Here is a 21,282-nt window from a genome sequence, read left to right as displayed (position 1 = left end):
GACCAGTTCCGCTGGTGTGAATCCAATGGCCTCATGAGAAGCGGTTCTGAGGGCAAACATTGTGGCCGGCAAGCAGGCGTCCCAGTCGACTTTGCGTTCGAAGCACAGCGCCCTCAGCACGCGTTTCATAACCGAATGCATCTTTTCCACTGGATTGGACTGCGGGTGGTACACTGAACTATTTATTAGTTTAATCCCGCATCTCTCCAGGAAGGTTGTAGTTAGCGCGCTGGTAAAAACGGTCCCCTGATCCGACTATTTCCTCGGGAAACCCGACCCGCGCGAAAATGGACAGGAGTGCGTTTACGATCTCTATTGAGCTTAATTCTTTCAGCAGCACTGCCTCAGGAAACTTAGTAGCGGGACAGACTACAGTCAATATGTGACAGTAACCAGACCCTGTTTTGGGAAGGGGGCCAACCGTGTCAATCACGAGCCGTCGAAATGGCTCTGTGATCACCGGAACGAGCTTCATTGGGGCTTTCGCCTTATCTCCTGGCTTGCCCACCCGTTGACATGTGTCGCAGGTCTTTACGAAATTCTCTACCTCCCGAAAGCATCCCGGCCAGTAGAATTCCTGCAGCAAGCGGTCCTTCGTTTTCCTGAGCCCTAAATGACCCGACCACGAACTACCATGAACCAAGTGCAAAAGATCACGACGGTAGCGTTTAGGCACGACTAACTGGTCGAACTCTACCCCTCTGCGATCATGATACCTACGATAGAGCACCCCGGACCTTTCTTGAAATAGCACATTTTTCTTTGCAACACCTTCTTCCTCCCGGCACCTAAGATTCTGCAGTGTGGAGTCTGCCCTTTGTTCAGCTATCAAGGACGATCGGTCAACCCCTAGCAATCTTTGCAGGCTATCAGATGCCGGTGTTATCAGAAGCTCACCTTAGGCCTCTTTAAGCTCCATACAATTTTTGCTACTTTCAGGCCTGCCCAGAATGTTTACTTCTTCAGTCGCCGTTGCGGGGACCTCTCCTGACGCGTCAGGAGGCTCACTTTCCACCGTACGAACGCTACTTGACGCTTCCAGCGGCATGGCCTTAGTGGCAATTTTTCGTGCTTTCGAGCGAGTTAGCGCGTAGACAGTTCCCTCCCCGAACACGAGGTCCTTCTGCCGCAGCAGTTGATCTGATCTGTTTGAAAACAGATAGGGGTACTGCATCGGCAGGCTGGCTGACACGGCAGCCTCCGTATGAAGCACTCCAAAGGGGCCTTCAATGCTTATGCTAGCAATAGGAAGGCACACGCTATTGGCTTCCACTGCCTGTTTAATCCAGGCACACTCCCCGGTGAATTGCCCTGGCTCTACATACGATGGGTGGACTACGTCCATTGTAGCTGCCGAATCTCGCAGCACGCGACACGGCTTTCCATTCACTACAAGATCTCGGATGTAGGGCTCTAGAAGCTTCAAATTTTCCTCGTTGCTGTCCACTGACAAGCAAACAACTTTTGGGTTTTTGCACACCGCCGCTATATGTCCCGGCTTTTGGCAGTTATAGCACACCGGCGCCCGTCTCTTTTCAAATGCTTTCTTTTGGCGCTCTTCTTCTTCAGGTGCTTCCTCTTTTATCCCCGCGCCCTTTTCTGAAGATTCTACACTCCGTGCCTGCTCCTTCACTTTGAAAAGTTGCCCCCTCTCTCCAGATGCTTTCCTGTTCTGGTATTCTTTCTTGGGGCTTTCCTTTCTGTCGAGTGCACGGCGTGAGACGAACTCTTCTGCCAGGTCAGCTGCCTTCGAGACAGTCGTAACGTCTTGCCTGTCTTGCACCCAGTGCCTTATGTCTTCAGGCAACCGACGGTAGAACTGCTCGAGGCCGAAGCATTGCATCATTTTCTCGCTTTCGTCATACGCCTTAGCTTCTTTTAGCCATTCTCCTAGGTTAGCCATCAGCTTGTACGCGAAGTCTGGGTATGACTCATCCCTCTGCTTCTCGGCGTTGCGAAATTTTTGACGGAATGCCTCAGCTGACATTCTGTACTTTTTCAGCAGACTAGACTTCACTTTGTCGTAGTTGTCTGAATCTTCCTTACACAAGCGGGTAATCACATTGGCAGCCTCACCTTAGAATAGAGTCAGCAAGCACTGTGGCCACGTTGCCCTGATAAACCCTGCCTTCTCGCACGTGCGCTCGAAGTTTACCAAAAACAGACCTATGTCCTCTCCTTTCCTATAAGGTTGCATGAGGTCTTTCATTCTGACCGACTTGGGCTCTCCTACGCTAGGTGCTATGCTCTCACCGCTTTCGTTTCGAGCCTTTAGCACCTCCAGTTAAAGACGCTTAAGCTCAAGCGTTTTCTCTAAGCGTTTATCATTTCTCTGTTCTGCTTCCCGCTCCGATTTCTCTCTTTCCACAATTAGCTCCAGACATTCTGAGAGCTCATCGTCGTCTGCCTGAAGTGCCTCGATAGCCGCGATGATGGCTGGCTTGTTTGGTCCCGGACATCCAAACCCAAATTTTTGGCCAACTCCAGCAAAAGCGGCTTTTTTAATGCTTTCAGATCCATGGCTGCCTCTAGAGCAGCAAGATTTTCACTTTACCAGGAAATATTTCAACTTACTTTGAAACAACATGTCAAAGATAGCAACAATATACAAGACCTTTGTAAGCTAAATAAGTACAAAGCCTGGTGAAACCTCAGTGAAGAAAATCCCAGCACTCATCGAACTGTGCAACCATGATCCCAGCGGAGTCGATCCCGACGCTGCCAACCAGTTGTTGCGTTGTGTCTGCTCCGTTAGCGGACCCAACGGGTAGCGAAGAGCCGATCGTCAGAAGTCGCGCAGCAGGCACTCGGGCATCGCGTTTGATGACGATGCAGAGACGAGTCGAGCAATAGAAAAAACTAACAGAGATTTATTTACATGGTGATCGAAGCGATTTCGGTCCCACAATGAGCACTGCGGCTCGTTTTAAAAGGTCCCGTGTCCCCAGGTCCCTAGTTGGGGAACTTGGTTTAATGAAAAGCATCCAATCACTACCCTTTTGGGTCACGTGCACTTTCTTCGGGAACCACCCACCGAGACGTCCCCAACACACTCTCGCGACTTCCGGCGCCTGGCCGTTCCTGCAGCAGCGATGACAAACACGAAAGGCGACCCAGGTGGAAGGAGCGAAAACAAGGCACAAGTCGAAGCAGCACCTGCGAACAGAGTTCCGCACAATGGAAGAGGAGGCGTCTTCAGAACGGCTGGTACACAGGTGGTGGGGCTCGCTGTAAACAACAGCAGCCGCGTCCGCCGCCGGGCACGGGCCACCCAACAGGACACCCAGACACACTCTCGCCGCCTCCGGCAACTGGTTGTAATGGGCTTTGCCACTTAGCGCACGACCCTCTCGGCGCCGCTCTCCCGATGCACACAATTGAAAACATACGCGCGCCGGGAACCCGAGGAAGCAGCTTGGAGCAGTTTGGCCAAACCAGCGGATGTCCGTCCGAAACCCACTGTCCCGAGGCTCGGGATATTTCGAAACGTAACAGCAGTGGCGTGGCATGGAGCACTCTCGCTAGGCTCACCACCTCTAAATCATGCCATAGACATCGCCGATGATCTCTCTTCGTCGGCTTGCTGTCACGTAATATTTGATGTGCACTATTAGAAAAAAGGTATTAGTACTTGCTAATTTTGGGGTAGTAGCTGATTGTCACATAAGTTACTCTCTGTTAGAACCGCAGTTAGTAACGGGAAGGTTAGTAACAGCTACTAACCCATTGATTTAGTAACTTTCCCATATTATGCCATGTTTTTCGTACGGTATGTGGCGTGGCTTGTAAAATTTATGCATACTGCAAAAACAAAAAAAAAGCTACGTACATAACAATGGCTTGGTAAATTTGTGCAAACTGCAAAAATAATGAAACCAACATAGCCAATTTCACTAATTTCCGAAACCAGTCAGAGCTATCGGAGCATGCTGGCCGTAAATCACACATTGCGATAGGCTTATTGTTCATTAGATGTACAAATCATGCGACATGAAGGCATCAAACCAGCTTACCGGGAGAACACAACGGTTCAAAATGAAAGAAAAGCACAAATCAGAAAGGGTCACACATGAGCCCTGTGCGCGCACAGGAAAATCTTTCTTCGTCTGATATGCTGCGTAAATTGACTCTCAGTTACGGCCTAGTGGCTCTTACCCGTTGAGCTAATATACCAGCGTTAATTATGAAGCTGAGATTGTAGTAACAGCGTAGTCTTCTACCTAACCGCACGTCCCTGCGTCCCTGCAGAAATGTTTAATTAGAAAACCGATTTATTCGCACCACAGTCACTGTAAGTTATATTCTTTGACTTTATTTTAGGGTCAAAGGAACGGTTACTAACTAGGTAGTTACTACGACCATAGTAAAAAGGTAGCAAGGGCTACTTTTACTAACAATACATTTAAGAGAGGAGTAAATAGTACAAAGTAGTAAAACAAGGTCAGAGGTAGTAACTGTTTCTTTTAATTCTTTTTTACTACCGTTTTACTAACTTTTTTTTTAAAGTGTGAGGTGGGGGTAATCGTTGGCAATCTGGTCCTGGAGATCCGGCGTGCTGAGTGTGCCGTGGTCGTCGGCCTTGTGTTCCTGGTCCGCACCACTCGGCTGTGCCTCAGCCCGCCTGACCATAACCGACCTAGCCTTTTGCCCCAGCGCCGTCTCCCGCCCCGAGCACAAGAGACGACAAATTGATCCTGGTAACCAGACTATCATCCCGCCAGTAACGAAAGATGAAGTAAAGAAAGCCTTAGAAGCAATGAAAAGGGGAAAAGCAGCTGGGGAGGATCAGGTAACAGCAGATCTGTTGAAGGATGGAGGGGACATCGTGCTAGAAAAACTAGCCACCCTGTATACGCAATGCCTTATGACCTCGACTGTACCAGAAGCTTGGAAGAATGCAAACATTATCTTAATTCATAAGAAGGGAGACGCCAAGGACTTGAGAAATTACAGGCCGATCAGCTTACTATCCGTTGCCTACAAAGTACTTACTAAGGTAATCGCTAATAGAGTCAGGGCAACGTTAGACTTTAATCAACCAAATGATCAGGCAGGCTTTCGTAAAGGATATTCCACAATAGATCATATTCACGCTATCAATCAGGTGGTAGAGAAATGCGCAGAATATAACCAACCTGTATATATAGCTTTCATTGATTACGAGAAAGCATTCGACTCAGTGGAAACCTCAGCAGTCATACAGGCATTGCGTAATCAGGGGGTAGAAGAGCCTTATGTCCAAATACTGGAAGATATATATAGCAACTGCACAGCTACTATAGTCCTCCATAAAGTCAGCAATAAAATTCCAATAAGAAAGGGCGTCAGGCAAGGAGACACGATCTCGCCAATGCTGTTCACCGCATGTTTGCAGGAGGTATTTCGAGGCCTGAATTGGGAACAGTTGGGAATAAGAATAAATGGAGAATACCTAAATAATCTGCGATTTGCTGATGACATTGCCTTGCTGAGTCACTCAGGAGGTGAACTGCAAATCATGATCAACGAGTTAGACAGGCAGAGCAGATCGATGGGTCTAAAAATTAACATGCAGAAAACCAAGATAATGTTCAACAGCCTAGCAAGGGAACAACAGTTCACAATTGGCAGCGAGAGCCTAGAAATTGTGCCGGAATACGTCTACTTAGGGCAGGTAGTGACAGCTGATCCTGATCATGAGAGGGAGATAACTAGAAGGATAAGAATGGGGTGGAGCGCATATGGCAAATTCTCGCAGATCATGAGTGGCAGTTTACCAATTTCCCTCAAGAGGAAAGTGTACAACAGCATGATCTTACCGGTACTCACCTACGGGGCAGAAACGTGGAGGCTAACGAAAAGAGTTCAGCTTAAGTTAAGGACAACGCAGCGAGCCATGGAAAGAAAAATGATAGGTGTAACGTTAAGAGATCGGAAGCGGGCAGAGTGGGTGAGGGAACAAACACGGGTTAATGACATCCTAGTCGAAATCAAGAGAAAGAAATGGGCTTGGGCAGGGCATGTAATGCGAAGGCAGGATAACCGCTGGTCTTTAAGGGTAACGGAGTGGGTTCCAAGAGAAAGTAAGCGTAGCAGGGGGCGGCAGAACGTTAGGTGGGCGGATGAGATTAAGAAGTTTGCAGGCAAAGGGTGGATGCAGCTGGCAAAGGATAGGGTTAATTGGAGAGACATGGGAGAGGCCTTTGCCCTGCAGTGGGTGTAGTAAGGCTGATGATGATGATGATGAACCAGACTATAAATGAGCGGACCGATTCGAGACACGTCAGTACACAGCCCCCGTGCTTATGCTGTTTGTTGTGCCCATGGACCTTGGCCATCGGCTCAAAGTGATTCATTTCCTGGAGGTTTTATGTACCAGCGCTAGTCCGTTAATCCGATTATCTATTTCATCGTGACGGCAATCCCTAGATATTCTATTCTGTGTTCATGGCTCCTGTCACACCCATCGTCACGTCTTACGGTTCATCGTCATTGCCATTCTTCTAGTGCGCGCGATCAGGATGATCGCTGGGTGGCCTCGGGTGGTCCCACGGACTAGAAGACGACAAAATTGGCAGTGGTGCGGCACGGTTCGCCCTAGCTAGGCCTACCGCCAATAAATCATACCATAGCAATCTGTCATGCCGTTCTCTCTTCAACGGCTTGTCGTTACATAAAAATATAACAGGCAGAGATGAACTTGAGGTCAAACGAGCAAAAACATAATTTTCGGAATAAATTGGCGATATACAGCAACAGATCTTAATGGCCGCTTCCAGATGCCGCCGACATCCCTAAGCGCCTGTACTGTAGAAACAATTGAACATCTCATACTCCAATGTGGCGGCATTCATCCGGATGTCGATGCAAGCACCGTCACTCTCACTGAGGTCGTAAGGTTTAGTGATAGCAAAGGTCATGCAAATAAATCTGAGGTGGAAGTTAGCAAAACCGATTGGAAGAGCTATTTATTTATTTATTTACATTACCCCTCAGGGCCAGTGGCATTACAGAGGGGGAGTGGTAAATATTCAAAAACGGAGAAAATACAGCTCGAGGGGATGCTTGTAGCTTGTAGATGGTTACAAGAATATTTAAAAAGCATCTGAATATACAATGTTAGCTATTGCTACGCGGAACTGCTCATAATTTACAATGCCAGCAACATTTGCGGGAAGGTGGTTCCAGTCACGTGAGGTGCGCGGCAGGAATGACTGCGAGAAGCATTTAGTGTTGCATGACACAATTCCAACTTTGAGATTATGATCAATACGACGGGATACATAAATTGCCTGGGGGATGAGGTGATCACGTAAAGCAGGATGATGAAACAGCTTGTGGAACAGGGCGAGACGAAACACTTTTCTACGCGATGTTAGTGTAGGGAGGCAGAGATTAGATTTCATAGCAGTTATACTCGCTGTGCGGCTGTAGTTAGCAAGGATGAAACGTACAGTTATTTTGAACCATCTCAAGATCATTAATTATGTTGCCATGGGCAGGGTCCCATACAGGTGTTGCATACTCAAGTTTAGATCGTATTAGTGTTTTATAAAACAATAGTTTCAAATTCGAAGGGACATTAAAAAAGCTACGACGTAAGTAGCCTAGCATGCGATTAGCATTTTTAATTATGTTCTCGGTATGAAGAGACCAATTAAGATTTGAAGAAATGTGAACGCCTAGGTATTTATATGACGAGACTTATTCCAATGAGATGTTATCAATGTAGTAGTGAGGCGGGGCGGAAGTTTTTCTTGATACACGCATGACTTTGCATTTGTTAATATTTAGCTGCATCAACCAATCTTTGCAGCAGTGCCCTATTGTGTTGAGGTCTGACTGAAGTAATGTAACGTCGTTAGCGTTGGTTAGTTCTCTAAAAATGACGCAATCATCAGCGAATAGGTGAATATGAGAGTTAACAAGAGAGGAAAGATTATTAATGTAAATTAGAAACAGTAGGGGTCCAAGAACTGAACCTTGTGGAATTCCGGAAGACACCTCGGTAAAACTGGAGTTGAAACCGCTAGCAAAAACAAATTGTGAGCGATTAAGTAGAAAACATTCAATCCATTTCAATAAGTTACAGTCAATATTCAGTTGTTTTAGTTTGTGGAGTGAAAGTTTGTGACATACCTTGTCGAAAGCCTTTGAAAAGTCTAGAGATATACAGTCAGCTAATGATGATAGGTCTAGAATATGATGCAATGCATGTGTAAACGATATTAACTGTGTTTCGCAAGAGTAAGATTTTCGAAAGCCGTGTTGCGCAGACGTAAAAAAGGAGTTAGATTCGAGGAAGTTAACGAGGTTGGTGAATATTATATGTTCAAGCATTTTGCAACAAGTACTGGTAAGGGATATGGGACGATAATTATTAGGGGAAGCTTTGCTACCGGATTTGTAGACTGCAACCACCTTTCCGATTTTCGACACGGTAGGCAGCGTTGATTGGTCAAGTGATTGCTGGAAAAGTTTGGTTAGTATAATGGAAGAATAAGCTGAAGTGCTTTTTAAGAACTTTGGGTTAATGCAGTCGTAACCTGGAGCGGATTGAACATTGAGTGCATCAATAAGCTTATCGACACCAGGGATAGCAACAGCTATAGGTGGCATTGGTGGCTCAAAAACGGACATGACATAACGTTTTAACTGCAGGATTTACAAGGTATTCAAAAGAAAATGACAAATTGCACCGTTAACGAAACGTAAAGAAATCAAGCCGAGCATTCTGGCAACTGATACCACCCCGTTTTAAGGGGGACGCTCCTATCTGCCATTCATTCCATCCATCTATCACCTGCAAAGTCTGCTGCTGAGACTGGTCACGTTTAGAGAGCAGCTCTTCAGCGCCCGTTTGTGGGTTGAGCCGCGTGGCTGCCGTCGGTGCAACCATTAGGAAATAAATAAAAGAAAAATTGCTGCAACTAGGTTTCGAACCCACGGTGCCACAAACAGATCAGCTTCACTGACCGCTGCCCGAGAGCACTAGGCAATCGAAGCAGCTGATCACGCCTCCTGTTAAACTGCAATACACACTTGCGCTGTGCGTTGCACATCGTCGTCTTATTCTAGCTAGTAATACTGCCATCGAAATAATATACAGATTCTAGCGCGCGGTGCATTGCTCATCGTCGCGTTCATAATCGAGTACTACTATCGAACTACTATCGTTGCTAGACGTGCCGACCCACCCAGCAAAATAAAAAGAATGACACCCTACATAGCATGAGACGGCAACAGACCTGGAATCAATTTTCGCAATAGGGAAAATCAAAATCATCCTGATAATTTTTTGAAAGGGAATTGCCCAACTGGGGGGGGGGGGGGGGGGATGTTCTAAGAGCTCTTTGTTGCCTTTCGTCCTCCGTGGAATTAGACAGCATTCGCGACAAGATCTAACTCATCTGTGAGGAGAAAATATGTGCATGCGCTGAGGGGCACTGCTAGCACTAGGAGGAGGAGGTGGAGGAACGACTTTATTTTAAGAGAAGAACAAAAGGACCTCAAGCGTGGGCTCCTACTTGTCCAGTCCTTGGGCCTGGCCTTCACGGAGAGCTCTGTCCACTAGCTGGGAGCTGGTGTCAGGTGCCACGGAAACGTAGTTTGGCTAGTGCATCCTTGGAGTGAAACATTTTGTACCTGATAGGGTATCACACTTCGCTAATTTAAGCTGAAGCTAGACAGTGTTCTGTTAAGACCTAATGGTCACAAATGCTGAAAATGCAGGATATTGCCTCACATTGCTTAAAAGCAAGATTACGAGAGCATAAGAAAGCTTTTGAGAAATAAGATAAAAGTAATATTATAAGAGTAAGTAATTAATAGCAACAACCTAAACAACCATTTACGTCTACTAAGAGAAGCTTTGCAGCTTCCACAGAAACTTTATAATTAAAGAAAATTAACCCTTCTCCGGCGTTTCAAGACGGGACCACTTCCTCATCGGCATGCCGAAGGGAGCTAACCGGCATGCCCGGTATAATTGGGCGAGAGCGAATTGTACAAAACTTGAAGTCGGAACGCTGCTTGTGGAAAAGTACTGCACTCTGAAAGAACTACTCCTTGTCGTTTTTTTGAAAAAAACAAATGCACTGTTACAGCATTGTGACAAGTTCACGCTGGCAATGACGCAAACACACACAAAAATAACGCTAGTGAGACATGTGCAGGCGACTCATCCATATCGTTGTCAAGCAGGGAAGTTCTCTTCTTTGATAACACTCAACCCGTGTATTTCTTTCTTGGGCAGCATGCCTCCCCCCCCCCCCCCTCCCGCCACACGCGCGCACGCACGCTGACACTTCCGATTATGAAACATTCGCCTAAATGCAATGAGGGCCTAAACAGAATGGCATGAACGTACAAAGTGAAACACGGTGGCTCAAAGGATTGCTTTTGTGCACTCTGCATGCGCCTCTGGGCGGCATATTCGGTAGGCCATCCACTCCCCACTCCCATCAGAACTTTCTCCCATTGGAGAAAGTTCTGGTCACTGTAGTCGTGTCGTTTTCATTCGGCATCGCATTTCCATCGGTGTCCCACTAATTATTGTGCTTGTTCATGGTTGAAAAGTGTCCTTCCTAGAGGAGTTTGTAGTAAACCAGGCTGTAATTCACTTTTTAACGCTGAATGGGAAGATTTTTGCAAGGAAGGCAGATGACAAGCCGGTCATCAAAATTGAACATGAAATATATTTATGCAAGATTCTTAAGAAACCTATAGTATCCGTCTTTGTGAGCGGCCTGAAAAAATTGTCTGCTTTAAACATAGTTGTCCGTGTAGACACGCGAAAGCATGTGTCTAGCTTGGTTGGTAGATGGTTTTGCTTTGCTGGGTCGTAAGCACGTCTCCATACGGTATTAGACTCATGATAAGCTCTGGTCAATGTTAATACGATCTGACCTGTTCGCGAGGCAGATGGCAGTTGAAGACGACGATGCGCAATGCTCAGCGTGCGAGTTTGACACGAGACGTGATCATGCAGTGGCTGTTCGTGCATGCCGCCACGGGTTCGATTCTATTTCTTCAAGTGTAAGGTCACGCTTTCAGCGCTGATTTAAAAGAGCAATCAAGAACTGCGCAAAAAGGGCGGGACAAGATAGAAGAAACACTCGGGTGAATGGGCTTTTGAAGCTTTGGTCGTGAAGTAGGGCATTCGGTCTGAAAATTGACGCAGTCGAAATTCTGTGACCTTGGTTTGTCGTCGGTTGTGTGAATGCGTGCACCTTATATCCATTTATGCAAGCTGGTTTCTATTTTTGCTTCTTTAGTTATTTATTTATTTACACACCTACAGCGCCCTTGCGGGTATTATTGTAGGGGGAGTGAGAAAAACAATATAAGATAAAAACAGTCAATGCTTTATTTCTCAAATCATAAGTGCCAGAGTGTTTCATTTTGCGCAGGTCTCAACAAGATGTTGCATTTGGGTTGCAAGCCCCAAGGGTAGCGTTGGCCTGGCGGCCTGGGGCACAGCTGGAAACATCCGAAGGTCCCGGCAAAGGATGAGTCGACTGGCAACAGAACAACTTGTTTATTCTGGCATCTCAAAAGAGCAGCCGGTCAGGGCGACCACGTTACTCGTAGGAAGGAATCGAAGTCTCTCTCTTGCGTCCGGCGCAGCTGTCTTTTTTTATACCCTCGGAGTCGAGGGCAAGAGGGAACGGCTTGGGAAGAGGCGCCCGATACGGCGTCGCTTCAACATCTCCAGACGTGACGGGCGCGTCCGCCAGGCCGGCGCCGGTCAGACCTCCTCGCCTCCCAGTTGGGGAGCTCCTCTCCCCGGCTGCCGCGCTTTGACAAGCGTGGGCAAAACATGCACACACACACACACACACGCACGACGACACGTGGCACTGAAACCTGCCTGGACGCGCTTGGCGGGAGGCGTTGCGGCAGCGATGACCGAAGCCGCGGCATCCGTTGCATCCGCGCCGGCTATACCGCGCGTCGTAGGCGAGACGTAACAGACCGCCCCGCCGGGAGAAGGAGATCCCGATGGTCAGGGGACTGCATCCGCTGTCCAGAGGGATGTCGCTCGATGATGCTCGTAAACGAAACCGGTCGTCCCTCGACGTTGCTTGAGCGCAGCGCACAGAGAAGGCCTCGTTCTCAGGTTCAGGATCACACAGGGCACTGCAAAGTCACTTCAGGAGAGTTGCCATTTTTGTGCTCGTTCCCAGCAAGCGTTAGAACTACGCCGAAACGCAACCGCTCAGTCAGCAAGCACGAGACAACCCTCACTAAGCTCTGCCAGGCTCTTTCCCCTTTTATACTACTGCCTAGTTCCTTACAGTAGTCAAGCAGCACTCAGAACGCGTCCACAAATTGGAAAATTGCACTAGAAAGCACATAATCACTTTGAAACACTAAACAAAAGCAATATGTTAAAAATCCTGCCTCAGGAAGAAAACATCAGTAACCAACAACTTTGAGGCGGATTCCTACGTTAGGGGCTTCGACTTAAGCCATCGGCGTTACCGTTGAGACTCCCCTTTTTGTAACGCACCTCAAAGGAATATTGTTGCAAAGCGAGGCTCCAGCGCAGGAGGCGGCCATTTTTGGGAGAGATGTTCTGCAGCCATTGGAGAGGGCAGTGATCCGTCTCAATGATAAACCTCGAGCCGGCTAGGTAGCATGACAATTTCTGAACGGCCCACACGAGACACGCACACTCTTTCTCGGTGGCGCTGTACGCCTGCTCACGACAGGTCAGCTTACGACTAGCATACAGGACGGGGTGTTCCACTTCTCCATTGTCCCTTTGGCACAGTACAACGCCCATGCCTCGCTCACTAGCATCGCACTGAACAACGAACCCTTTTGTGTAGTCTGGCGATCGTAGCACAGGCTGGCTTGTTAGGGCGCTCTTTAGGGCGCTAAAAGCTCTTTCCTTTGTCTCGCTCCAGACGACTGTTTGGGGCTCTGTTTTTCTTAGAGCATCCGTCAGGGGAGCCGCGATATCGGAGTACCTGGGGATGTACCTCTGATAGTAGCCGGCGACACCTAAGAACGACCGAATATCGGTCTTCGTGCGCGGTTGCGGGAAGTCTCGCACAGCGGCCACCTTTATTTCAGAGGGACGGCGACGACCCTGTCCAATCCCGTGACCGAGGTATACAACCTCGGCCTGTGCTAATTGGCACTTGGGAGCTTTGACTGTCAAGCCCGCTTCGCGCAGGCGGGTTAGCACTGCCCGCAAGTGTGCCATATGCTCAGACCAGGATGCGGAGAATATCGCTACGTCGTCTAAATACGGTAAAGCGAATTCTTCCTGTCCCCGCAACACTTTGTCCATGAGGCTTGAAAAGCAGTATGGCGCGTTCTTCAAACCAAAACTCAAAACTTTAGGACGGAATGTTCCCATTGGTGAAATGAACGCCGCATACCTACTAGCCTCTTCTGTAAGTGGAACCTGCCAATAACCCCTGACAAGATCTAGGGTGGAAATAAACTGAGCGCTACTAACTTTCTCAAGGCGCTCCTCAATGTTAGGGATCGGATAAATTTGATCCTTAGTAATGGAATTAAGCCTGCGGTAGTCGACGCAAGGACGAGGATCCTTGCCCGGTACCTCAACTAAAATCAAAGGGGAGGTATAATCACTCTCACCCGCCTCAATAACACCGAGCTGTAGCATTTTCTTTACCTCAGCCTCCATAATATCGCGCTGGCGGGGTGACACCCGGTACGCCTTGGATCGTACTGGCTCTGGGGAGGTAAGTTCTATATCATGAGTAAGGACAGAAGTCCTACCAGGCCTCTCAGAGAACTGACCTTGAAACTCTTGTAAGAGTTGGTGTAGTTCGGTTTTCTGCTCAGGAGACAGCGGTGCTTTAATGATTAAGTCACTAATGACCTGATCAGTGTCTTCCCTGTTCGTCACTGAGCCTAGTCCCGGAAGCTCGACCGGAAGCTCTTCGGGAACGTTTACCATCATACACACCACTGCTTCCCGTTGTCTATAGGGTTTGAGCAGATTACAGTGGTAAACTTGCTGTGCTTTCCGCTTTCCTGGCAGACTCACCACGTAGTTAACATCCGACAGTTTTTGAACAATCCGTGCTGGGCCCTCCCACTGCACGTCGAGTTTGTTTTTTAGCGATGTGCGCAATACCATTACCTCATCGCCCACCTCAAAACGACGGGCCCTGGCTGTCCGATCATAATAAACCTTGGTCCTCTGCTGGGCCTTTGCCATTGCTTCACCTGACAACTCCTGTGCCCTTCTTAAGCGTTCGAGGAGACTAAGCACGTACTCGACCACGACTGGGTCGTCGCCCCTGCCTTCCCACGAGTCTCGAAGCATGCGAAGCGGAGACCGCAGCGAGCGACCGTACACCAGCTCAGCTGGCGAAAACCCCGTAGCCGCATGCGGCGCGGTCCTTAATGCAAACATCACCCCAGGCAGACACAGCTCCCAATCACTTTGTTGCTCAAAACACAATGCTCTCAACACGCGCTTCATGACGGAGTGGAGCTTCTCAACGGAATTCGACTGTGGGTGGTACACTGAGCTGTGTAACAGCTTTACCCCACACCTTTCGAGAAAGGCTGTCGTCAAAGCGCTGGTAAACACTGTGCCCTGATCTGACTGGATTTCCGCAGGAAAACCAACTCGCGCAAATATGGACAGTAGTGCATTGACTATCTCAACTGAGCTGAGTTCTTTAAGCGGCACTGCTTCAGGGAACTTTGTCGCTGGGCAGATCACAGTCAAAATGTGTCTGTACCCCGTGGCTGTTACCGGCAGAGGTCCCACTGTATCAATAACGAGCCGTCTAAAAGGCTCCGTAATGATAGGCACCAACTTCAACGGCGCCCTCGATTTGTCCCCTGGTTTGCCAACCCGCTGACAGGTGTCACATGTCCTCACAAAGGTTTCTACGTCACGAAAACACCCTGGCCAATAGTACTCTTGCAAGAGACGGTCCTTAGTCTTCTTAACTCCTAGGTGTCCGGACCACGAACCGCCATGCGACAAGCGCAACAGATCCTGACGGTAGCACTGAGGCACGATCAGCTGATCGAATTCGACTCCCCTGCGGTCTAGATACTTCCGGTACAAGACCCCACCTCTTTCCACAAAACGAACATTTTTCTTGGCGATACCTTCCTTGACATTGCAGCGCATGTTTTCTAGGCTGCCATCCTTTTTTTGCTCGGCTATCAAAGCCGACCGGCTGACTTTTAGCAACCTATTAAGTCCATCGGACGTAGGCGCGATGAGCAAATCTGCAGATAGCTCTTCTAACTTTCCCGTGTCGGGCGTTTCCTCTTCAGTACTTGGTGCCTTCAGCGCTACAGGCCCAATTTTATTCAGTTCGGACGTGCTCTGAATATCAGCTTGCTGCGCCTCCGACCCTTTCTCATTGCTCGACAACGTCGGCCCCGCAACTACCGCCTTTGCAGCGAGCTCCCGAACTCTCGGTCTGGTTAAGGCCTGAACGCTAGCCTCACCAAACAAAAGCCCCTTCTCGCGCAGGAGGTGATCGGACCTGTTCGAAAATAGGTACGGGTACTGGGGGGGCAGCATAGATGACACTACTGCCTCCGTCTCAAGTGCTCCGAAAGGTCCTTCAATAAGCACTTTTGCTACGGGCAGACACACGCTATGAGCTTCCACGGCTTGCTTGATCCATGCGCACTCGCCCGGGAACATATCGGGTTCTACGTAAGAGGGGTGAACTACATCCATTGTAGCTGCGGAATCACGAAGCACTCGACACTCTTTCCCGTTCACGAGGAAGTCTCGCATGTAAGGCTCGAGAAGCTTCATGTTCTCGTCAGTGCTACATAATGACAAACACACGACTTCTCTTTTTGTTTCTGGACACTGCGCCGAAAAGTGACCCGGCTTCTGGCACGTATAACACACGCGCGCTTGCCTCGCCTCGAACCGCTTTCTGCGTTCGGCTTCGGCTGCCGCCGTCTCCTTACGTTCGGTCGGACTGCTTTCACTCGCATCCGCACTACGCGTGTCCCCCCTTGCTCTCATGGGTGTGAACTTCGGCCTCTCAGACTTGGAGCCAAATTCACCCTTTTGACCGTCCTTAGCTCCGCGAGCCCGACGCGTCACAAACTCCTCGGCTAGCTCGGCGGCTTTAGCCACTGTACTAACGTCTGGCCTATCCAAGACCCAGTACCGCACGTTCTCAGGTAACCGACTATAAAACTGTTCCAGCCCGAAACACTGCAGAATTTTCTCGTGGTCACCAAACGCTTTCTCTTCTTTGAGCCACTCCTGCATGTTTGACATAAGCCTGTAGGCAAACTCTGTATATGACTCATTTCTGCCTTTTTCATTTTCCCGAAACTTCCGACGGAACGCCTCCGCTGACAGCCTGTACTTTTTTAGCAGACTCGATTTCACTTGGTCGAAATCCTCTGCCTCCTCTCTCTTCAAGCGAGCGACTACGTCGGCCGCCTCGCCGGGTAACAAAGTGAGCAAGCGCTGTGGCCACGTTTCCCGAGAGAACCCCTGCTTCTCGCACGTTCGCTCAAAGTTAACCAGGAACAAACCAATGTCCTCTCCAAGCTTAAACGGCCGCATCAGGTCAGTCATTTTGAACGATACCCGTTCTCCTGCACCGTGTGCCTGACTTCCATTACGAGCGCGTTCCATCTCTACCTCGAGACGCTTCATTTCCAAAGCGCGCTCTTCTTTCTCTTTTTGCTCTTTACGTTCGCGCTCGTCTTTTTCTTTTTGTTCCCTCTCCTCAATGGTCTCAAGGCATTCCGACAGCTCGTCATCCTCAGCCTCCAACTCAAGAATAGCCCTTAGCAGTTCTGGTTTTCTGAGTTTGTCTGAGACATCCAGACCCAACTCTCTTGCAAGCTCCAGCAATTTCGGTTTGCGCAACGACTTCAAATCCATGGCTGCTCCGAATGCTGCTTTCTCTACTGCCTACTATTGTCTTGCCGCAAACTAACCCGGCAGCAACGACAACCACAATTACCAGCTCTGTTTCTGACACTAACAAAAGCCTGGCAAAACTCAGAAGAAGAAAGTCCCGCACTCACCAAACCTCGCAGCCAAGAATTCAGCGCAGTCGTTCCGCTGCAGGCAACCAGTCATCACACAGGGCTCGTTGCACTGCTCCCGGATGGTCGTTGAGCTGCTCAGCATACAGTTGACCGCATATCTTCGCTGCTGGCCTCCGTTGTCGGGATTCCACCGCTGGCAACCAGTTGTTGCATTTGGGTTGCAAGCCCCAAGGGTAGCGTTGGCCTGGCGGCCTGGGGCACAGCTGGAAACATCCCAAGGTCCCGGCAAAGGATGAGTCGACTGGCAACAGAACAACTTGTTTATTCTGGCATCTCAAAAGAGCAGCCGGTCAGGGCGACCACGTTACTCGAAGGAAGGAATCGAAGTCTCTCTCTTGCGTCCGGCGCAGCTGTCTTTTTTTATACCCTCGGAGTCGAGGGCAAGAGGGAACGGCTTGGGAAGAGGCGCCCGATACGGCGTCGCTTCAACATGTCCAGACGTGACGGGCGCGTCCGCCAGGCCGGCGCCGGTCAGACCTCCTCGCCTCCCAGTTGGGGAGCTCCTCTCCCCGGCTGCCGCGCTTTGACAAGCGTGGGCAAAACATGCACACACACACACACGCACGCACGACGACACGTGGCACTGAAACCTGCCTGGACGCGCTTGGCGGGAGGCGTTGCGGCAGCGATGACCGAAGCCGCGGCATCCGTTGCATCCGCGCCGGCTATACCGCGCGTCGTAGGCGAGACGTAACAAAGAATAACTTAAACTTGGCAAAGCTTGAGACAGGTGACACACAAAGTCAGCCGCAAGTTGACCGCCATGAAAGAGGCAATAAGAATAAAACGGCACATATAGACGTGGCTGTCTGGACATTTGTATTCTATGATCGCACATAGCAATACAAATAAAAAAACATGCATCAGAAGTTAAAAGCAAAGGTCCGCTTCTTAAAACAGAAAATGTCTCAGATCTTGGATAAAAGATGCATGAGTTCCGGAGACCATTTTGTCAGGCCAACTTTTCCATTCATTATTGTTTTAAGGAAGAAGCTGTTCTTGTGCAAGTTTATCCGGCATGCATATTCAGGCACTATTTGGGAATAGTCGTTATGCGCAGATACATATGTTGGCTTCAGTGGATATTTAGGCATTTGATTATTTGCCCTTAACTTCCAGAACTTTAGCGTCCACGTTCCCGGTGACCATTCCGGTATTTTATTTCCTGGTGAGACGGGAATTTATTGCGCTTGGTAATGATATAGGTGCTCGATTCTGATTCTTTCAATTTTCGTGCTTTTCGGCAAGCGGTGAGAACACGGGTGACACTTCTTTGTCATGCTTGCCGTGCGCATCTTGGCGATATCTCACAATGTAGGTGGTGAACAGCAACATGGGGTCCACGGGTCGTCGGGGTATTTATTATGCTGGTTGCACCAATTAATAAAGAATTAGTAGTCAGTGCCTGTCGTGTGGTATGTGTTTTCTTTGTCTCTTCATCTTGGATAAGCAATGAACCAACTTGCCTAGGCCAGACTCCTCATTTAGAAGAACAAGGGCTAGAAATTAAAAAAAGAATATTTATTTGAAATCCACTACATTCCACACAGGCGGTACAAGCTTCCATGTGCATTTGCGTCGCATGCATAAATTAAAGGTCTGAAATTATTTTTGAGAAACATCTAGAAAGATTTTGCATTATTCTGCACTCTTTCAAGCAAATCTTTTTCCTTTTTTCTCTGGCAGCTGCGTCGTCTTCGGATTTGGTTCGTGTCTGTTCTGAAGTGCGATGTTATTAAAGACCATTCAATGCTTTATTTCTCAAATTCTAAGTGCGAGAATGTTTCAGTTTGTGCAGGTCTCAACAAGAATAACTTAATTAAGCTTGGCTAATCATGACAACTACACACATTTTACAGCAGAAAGACATTTCTCTTTCGTTTTTTTTTCTTGTTGCTACAGGTATCTGGTAGAAAGCATGGAAATTCATCAATCATTCAGCAGAAGACATCTTATCCAAGCTGGAAAACTAGCTGCTATCCTTTGAAAATAAGGTCAAGAAGCTAACGTGTACATAAGTACAAGGTTTCGAGGAACAAACGCCCTCCGGCTTGGTGTAGGCCTTTACTCAGAACTTAGTCAGCAATGCATTTTTTCTTCTTTACGGGTGGGTAACCTAACAATGCGTACTCTGGTTTGAAGGATTATAGTTTCATGCACAAAGAACCTAATTTTTCTCGATGTGGTCGGCCCGGATAATGAAAAATTTACATTTTGAACCAAGGCACTGAAGAACACGACGTGAAAAAACAAGTGCTGTTTTCAAACTGCGGACCTATTCATGTAGCATACATAAAACACAAAAATATCAAGGTTCTCAACTGGCAGGTTCGCGTGCCTGCGGCTTATCGCACGAAGACCGTCTTAGTTTTCGCGAATGGTCTCTGCGGAATAAATGTTATGCCATTCGACTTCTGCAACGCCCCAGCGATGTTCGAGTGATGGACAACGTGCTGCTTGGCCTCAAATAAAAAAATATGTCTGTTTTATGGACGACGTTGTCGTCTTGTCTTTTCCGCCAGATCTTCACCTGTCTTACACGCGCCGCCCTTCTACTCTACATGAAAAAATGCCCTACCTTCCTGATTCTTTGAGGAGACAGCTATCTTCTGAGTACACAACACCTTTACTTCCGACACCTAAAACTACTGCAAAGATCTGCACTACAATACCAACCTGCCGGATGTTCTCCCAGAATCCCTTGTTTGGCTTTTGATTCCTGCTGACTGCAAATTTTCGACCCAGTACCATGACCTTTACCTATTATCTTAACGCACGTCTTCTGTTAGCTACCTCGTGGAGAGAGTTAGCCTTGCTCGGACCACCGCCGCTGTGGTCCGAGGTTGTCCACGTTAGCCGCCTACTTACTATAAACCTCTTGTCGCCTCTTCGCCGTAATTTGCCAGGATGGCTACTCCTCACCGAGGCCATTGTCAGAAGAAGATGAGGACCATCCAGCTCTGTTGCACTTCGTCGTCGTCGCTAGTAGCTAGAGCCTGAGTCTTGGACTGAACTTGCTACCTCCGGCTGTCTGTCTTATCCTGCTGCGACGTGACTGCTGCCAGAGTTGGTTGCCATGGCCAATCAGTAAACCCACTCTTCACTGGTACAAAGCAAAAGCTCTGCCTCTGATAATGTACTGCAGATGCGTGCTTCGCATCTTCATGAGCAACGTTCCTGTGCGTATAGCTACAAAGTGGCTACAATAGCCCTATGAAGTACATAATGTGTGCCTTAGGCACCACTCGGGTGTCCACTGATATCTATTGAAGTTACTGGCTATAGACAGGATTGAATGTCCTGCTTCTCCGTGCTCATCAGGATATTTTTGACGTTTAGAGAAATTTTCTCAAAGTTATTGAAAAATCTCATTCACTCGTGACGTTTTAAGAGACATGTAAGCAAAATTTTTAATGCAATAGCAGTAGTAAGGCTTTCGTTCTGCAGGAAACCCGGCGTCTGCATTTTGACCCTAAAATGAGGCTAATCTACATTTTAAGAATGCGGATGATGAGGCGGTCTTGCCTTCTAGGTACTTGACAAAGCGTTGGTGCTCAGGTTCGGAGCTTTGTTGCCGTGCTAAATTGGTGGCCTTGAGGCTTGCTCAGCGTCGCCCTTTGGTGGCGCGCCGATGGCGTTCCTGACAGGCATACTGTGTCAGAGTGCTTCCACGAAAGCTTGTAGACTTTGGTGGTGTCAAACTGTTAAGGACCCAAGTTCAATCGAGTGAGGCAGCCCGAGAGGACCTTGAAATTGAAAAAGTAGCCCAGTGCGGGGTGATTGATGACAACCTTTTTTTCGATGTAACCCAGATAAAGGCGAGGCGCTCCTTATGGGTCGACACATAGACTCGACCTTCGAAAGTGAACGGCTAGCTTACACGACTACTTTTTATAGCCAGTAGCTTTTCTGAGCAATAATGGAGCTTAAGTTCAAACTGCTAGCATCGGTATGAATTTAGTCTCAAAGTTTTCTTCACACAGCCCAAGGCCTGTACGGGACTATAATCGATGCTAAAGTTCATTGAAGGCTAGCACATTGTGGCAGTGTACATTTAAATGACACACCTGCCTCTGTCAGCTGAGTCAGAGGATCGGTGATGGGCGCTTCCACGAACCGTCTGTATTAAGCATAGTGTGCCAGAGTGTTGAGGAAGGCTCTCCTTTCGTCTAGCTGCCGCAACTGAGCAATAGCCGTTTTCGTCTGTCGGCTAGGGTGTGCTGTGTAATATCTGATGATTGTTCTGTCGAA

General features: G+C 48.3%; 1 protein-coding gene across 1 annotated transcript; it reads right to left on the bottom strand.

Annotated features, from left to right (window-relative positions):
- Positions 1–898: 898 nt before the first annotated feature.
- LOC144098199 (uncharacterized) lies at positions 899–2,047 on the bottom strand. The gene has a single exon (XM_077630705.1). The coding sequence runs from the start codon at positions 1,985–1,987 to the stop codon at positions 899–901; it is 1,089 nt and encodes a 362-aa protein (XP_077486831.1). The 5' UTR covers positions 1,988–2,047.
- Between the last annotated feature and the right edge of the window lie 19,235 nt (positions 2,048–21,282).

Source organism: Amblyomma americanum, chromosome 7 (assembly GCF_052857255.1).
Source record: "Amblyomma americanum isolate KBUSLIRL-KWMA chromosome 7, ASM5285725v1, whole genome shotgun sequence".
NCBI classification, from domain to species: domain Eukaryota; kingdom Metazoa; phylum Arthropoda; class Arachnida; order Ixodida; family Ixodidae; genus Amblyomma; species Amblyomma americanum.
This window is presented reverse-complemented; position numbering and strand designations above follow the sequence as displayed.

Bases quoted from the DNA above. Each gene is read 5' to 3' on its own strand.
- LOC144098199 (XM_077630705.1), bottom strand. From the start codon at position 1,987: ATGTCAGCTGAGGCATTCCGTCAAAAATTTCGCAACGCCGAGAAGCAG.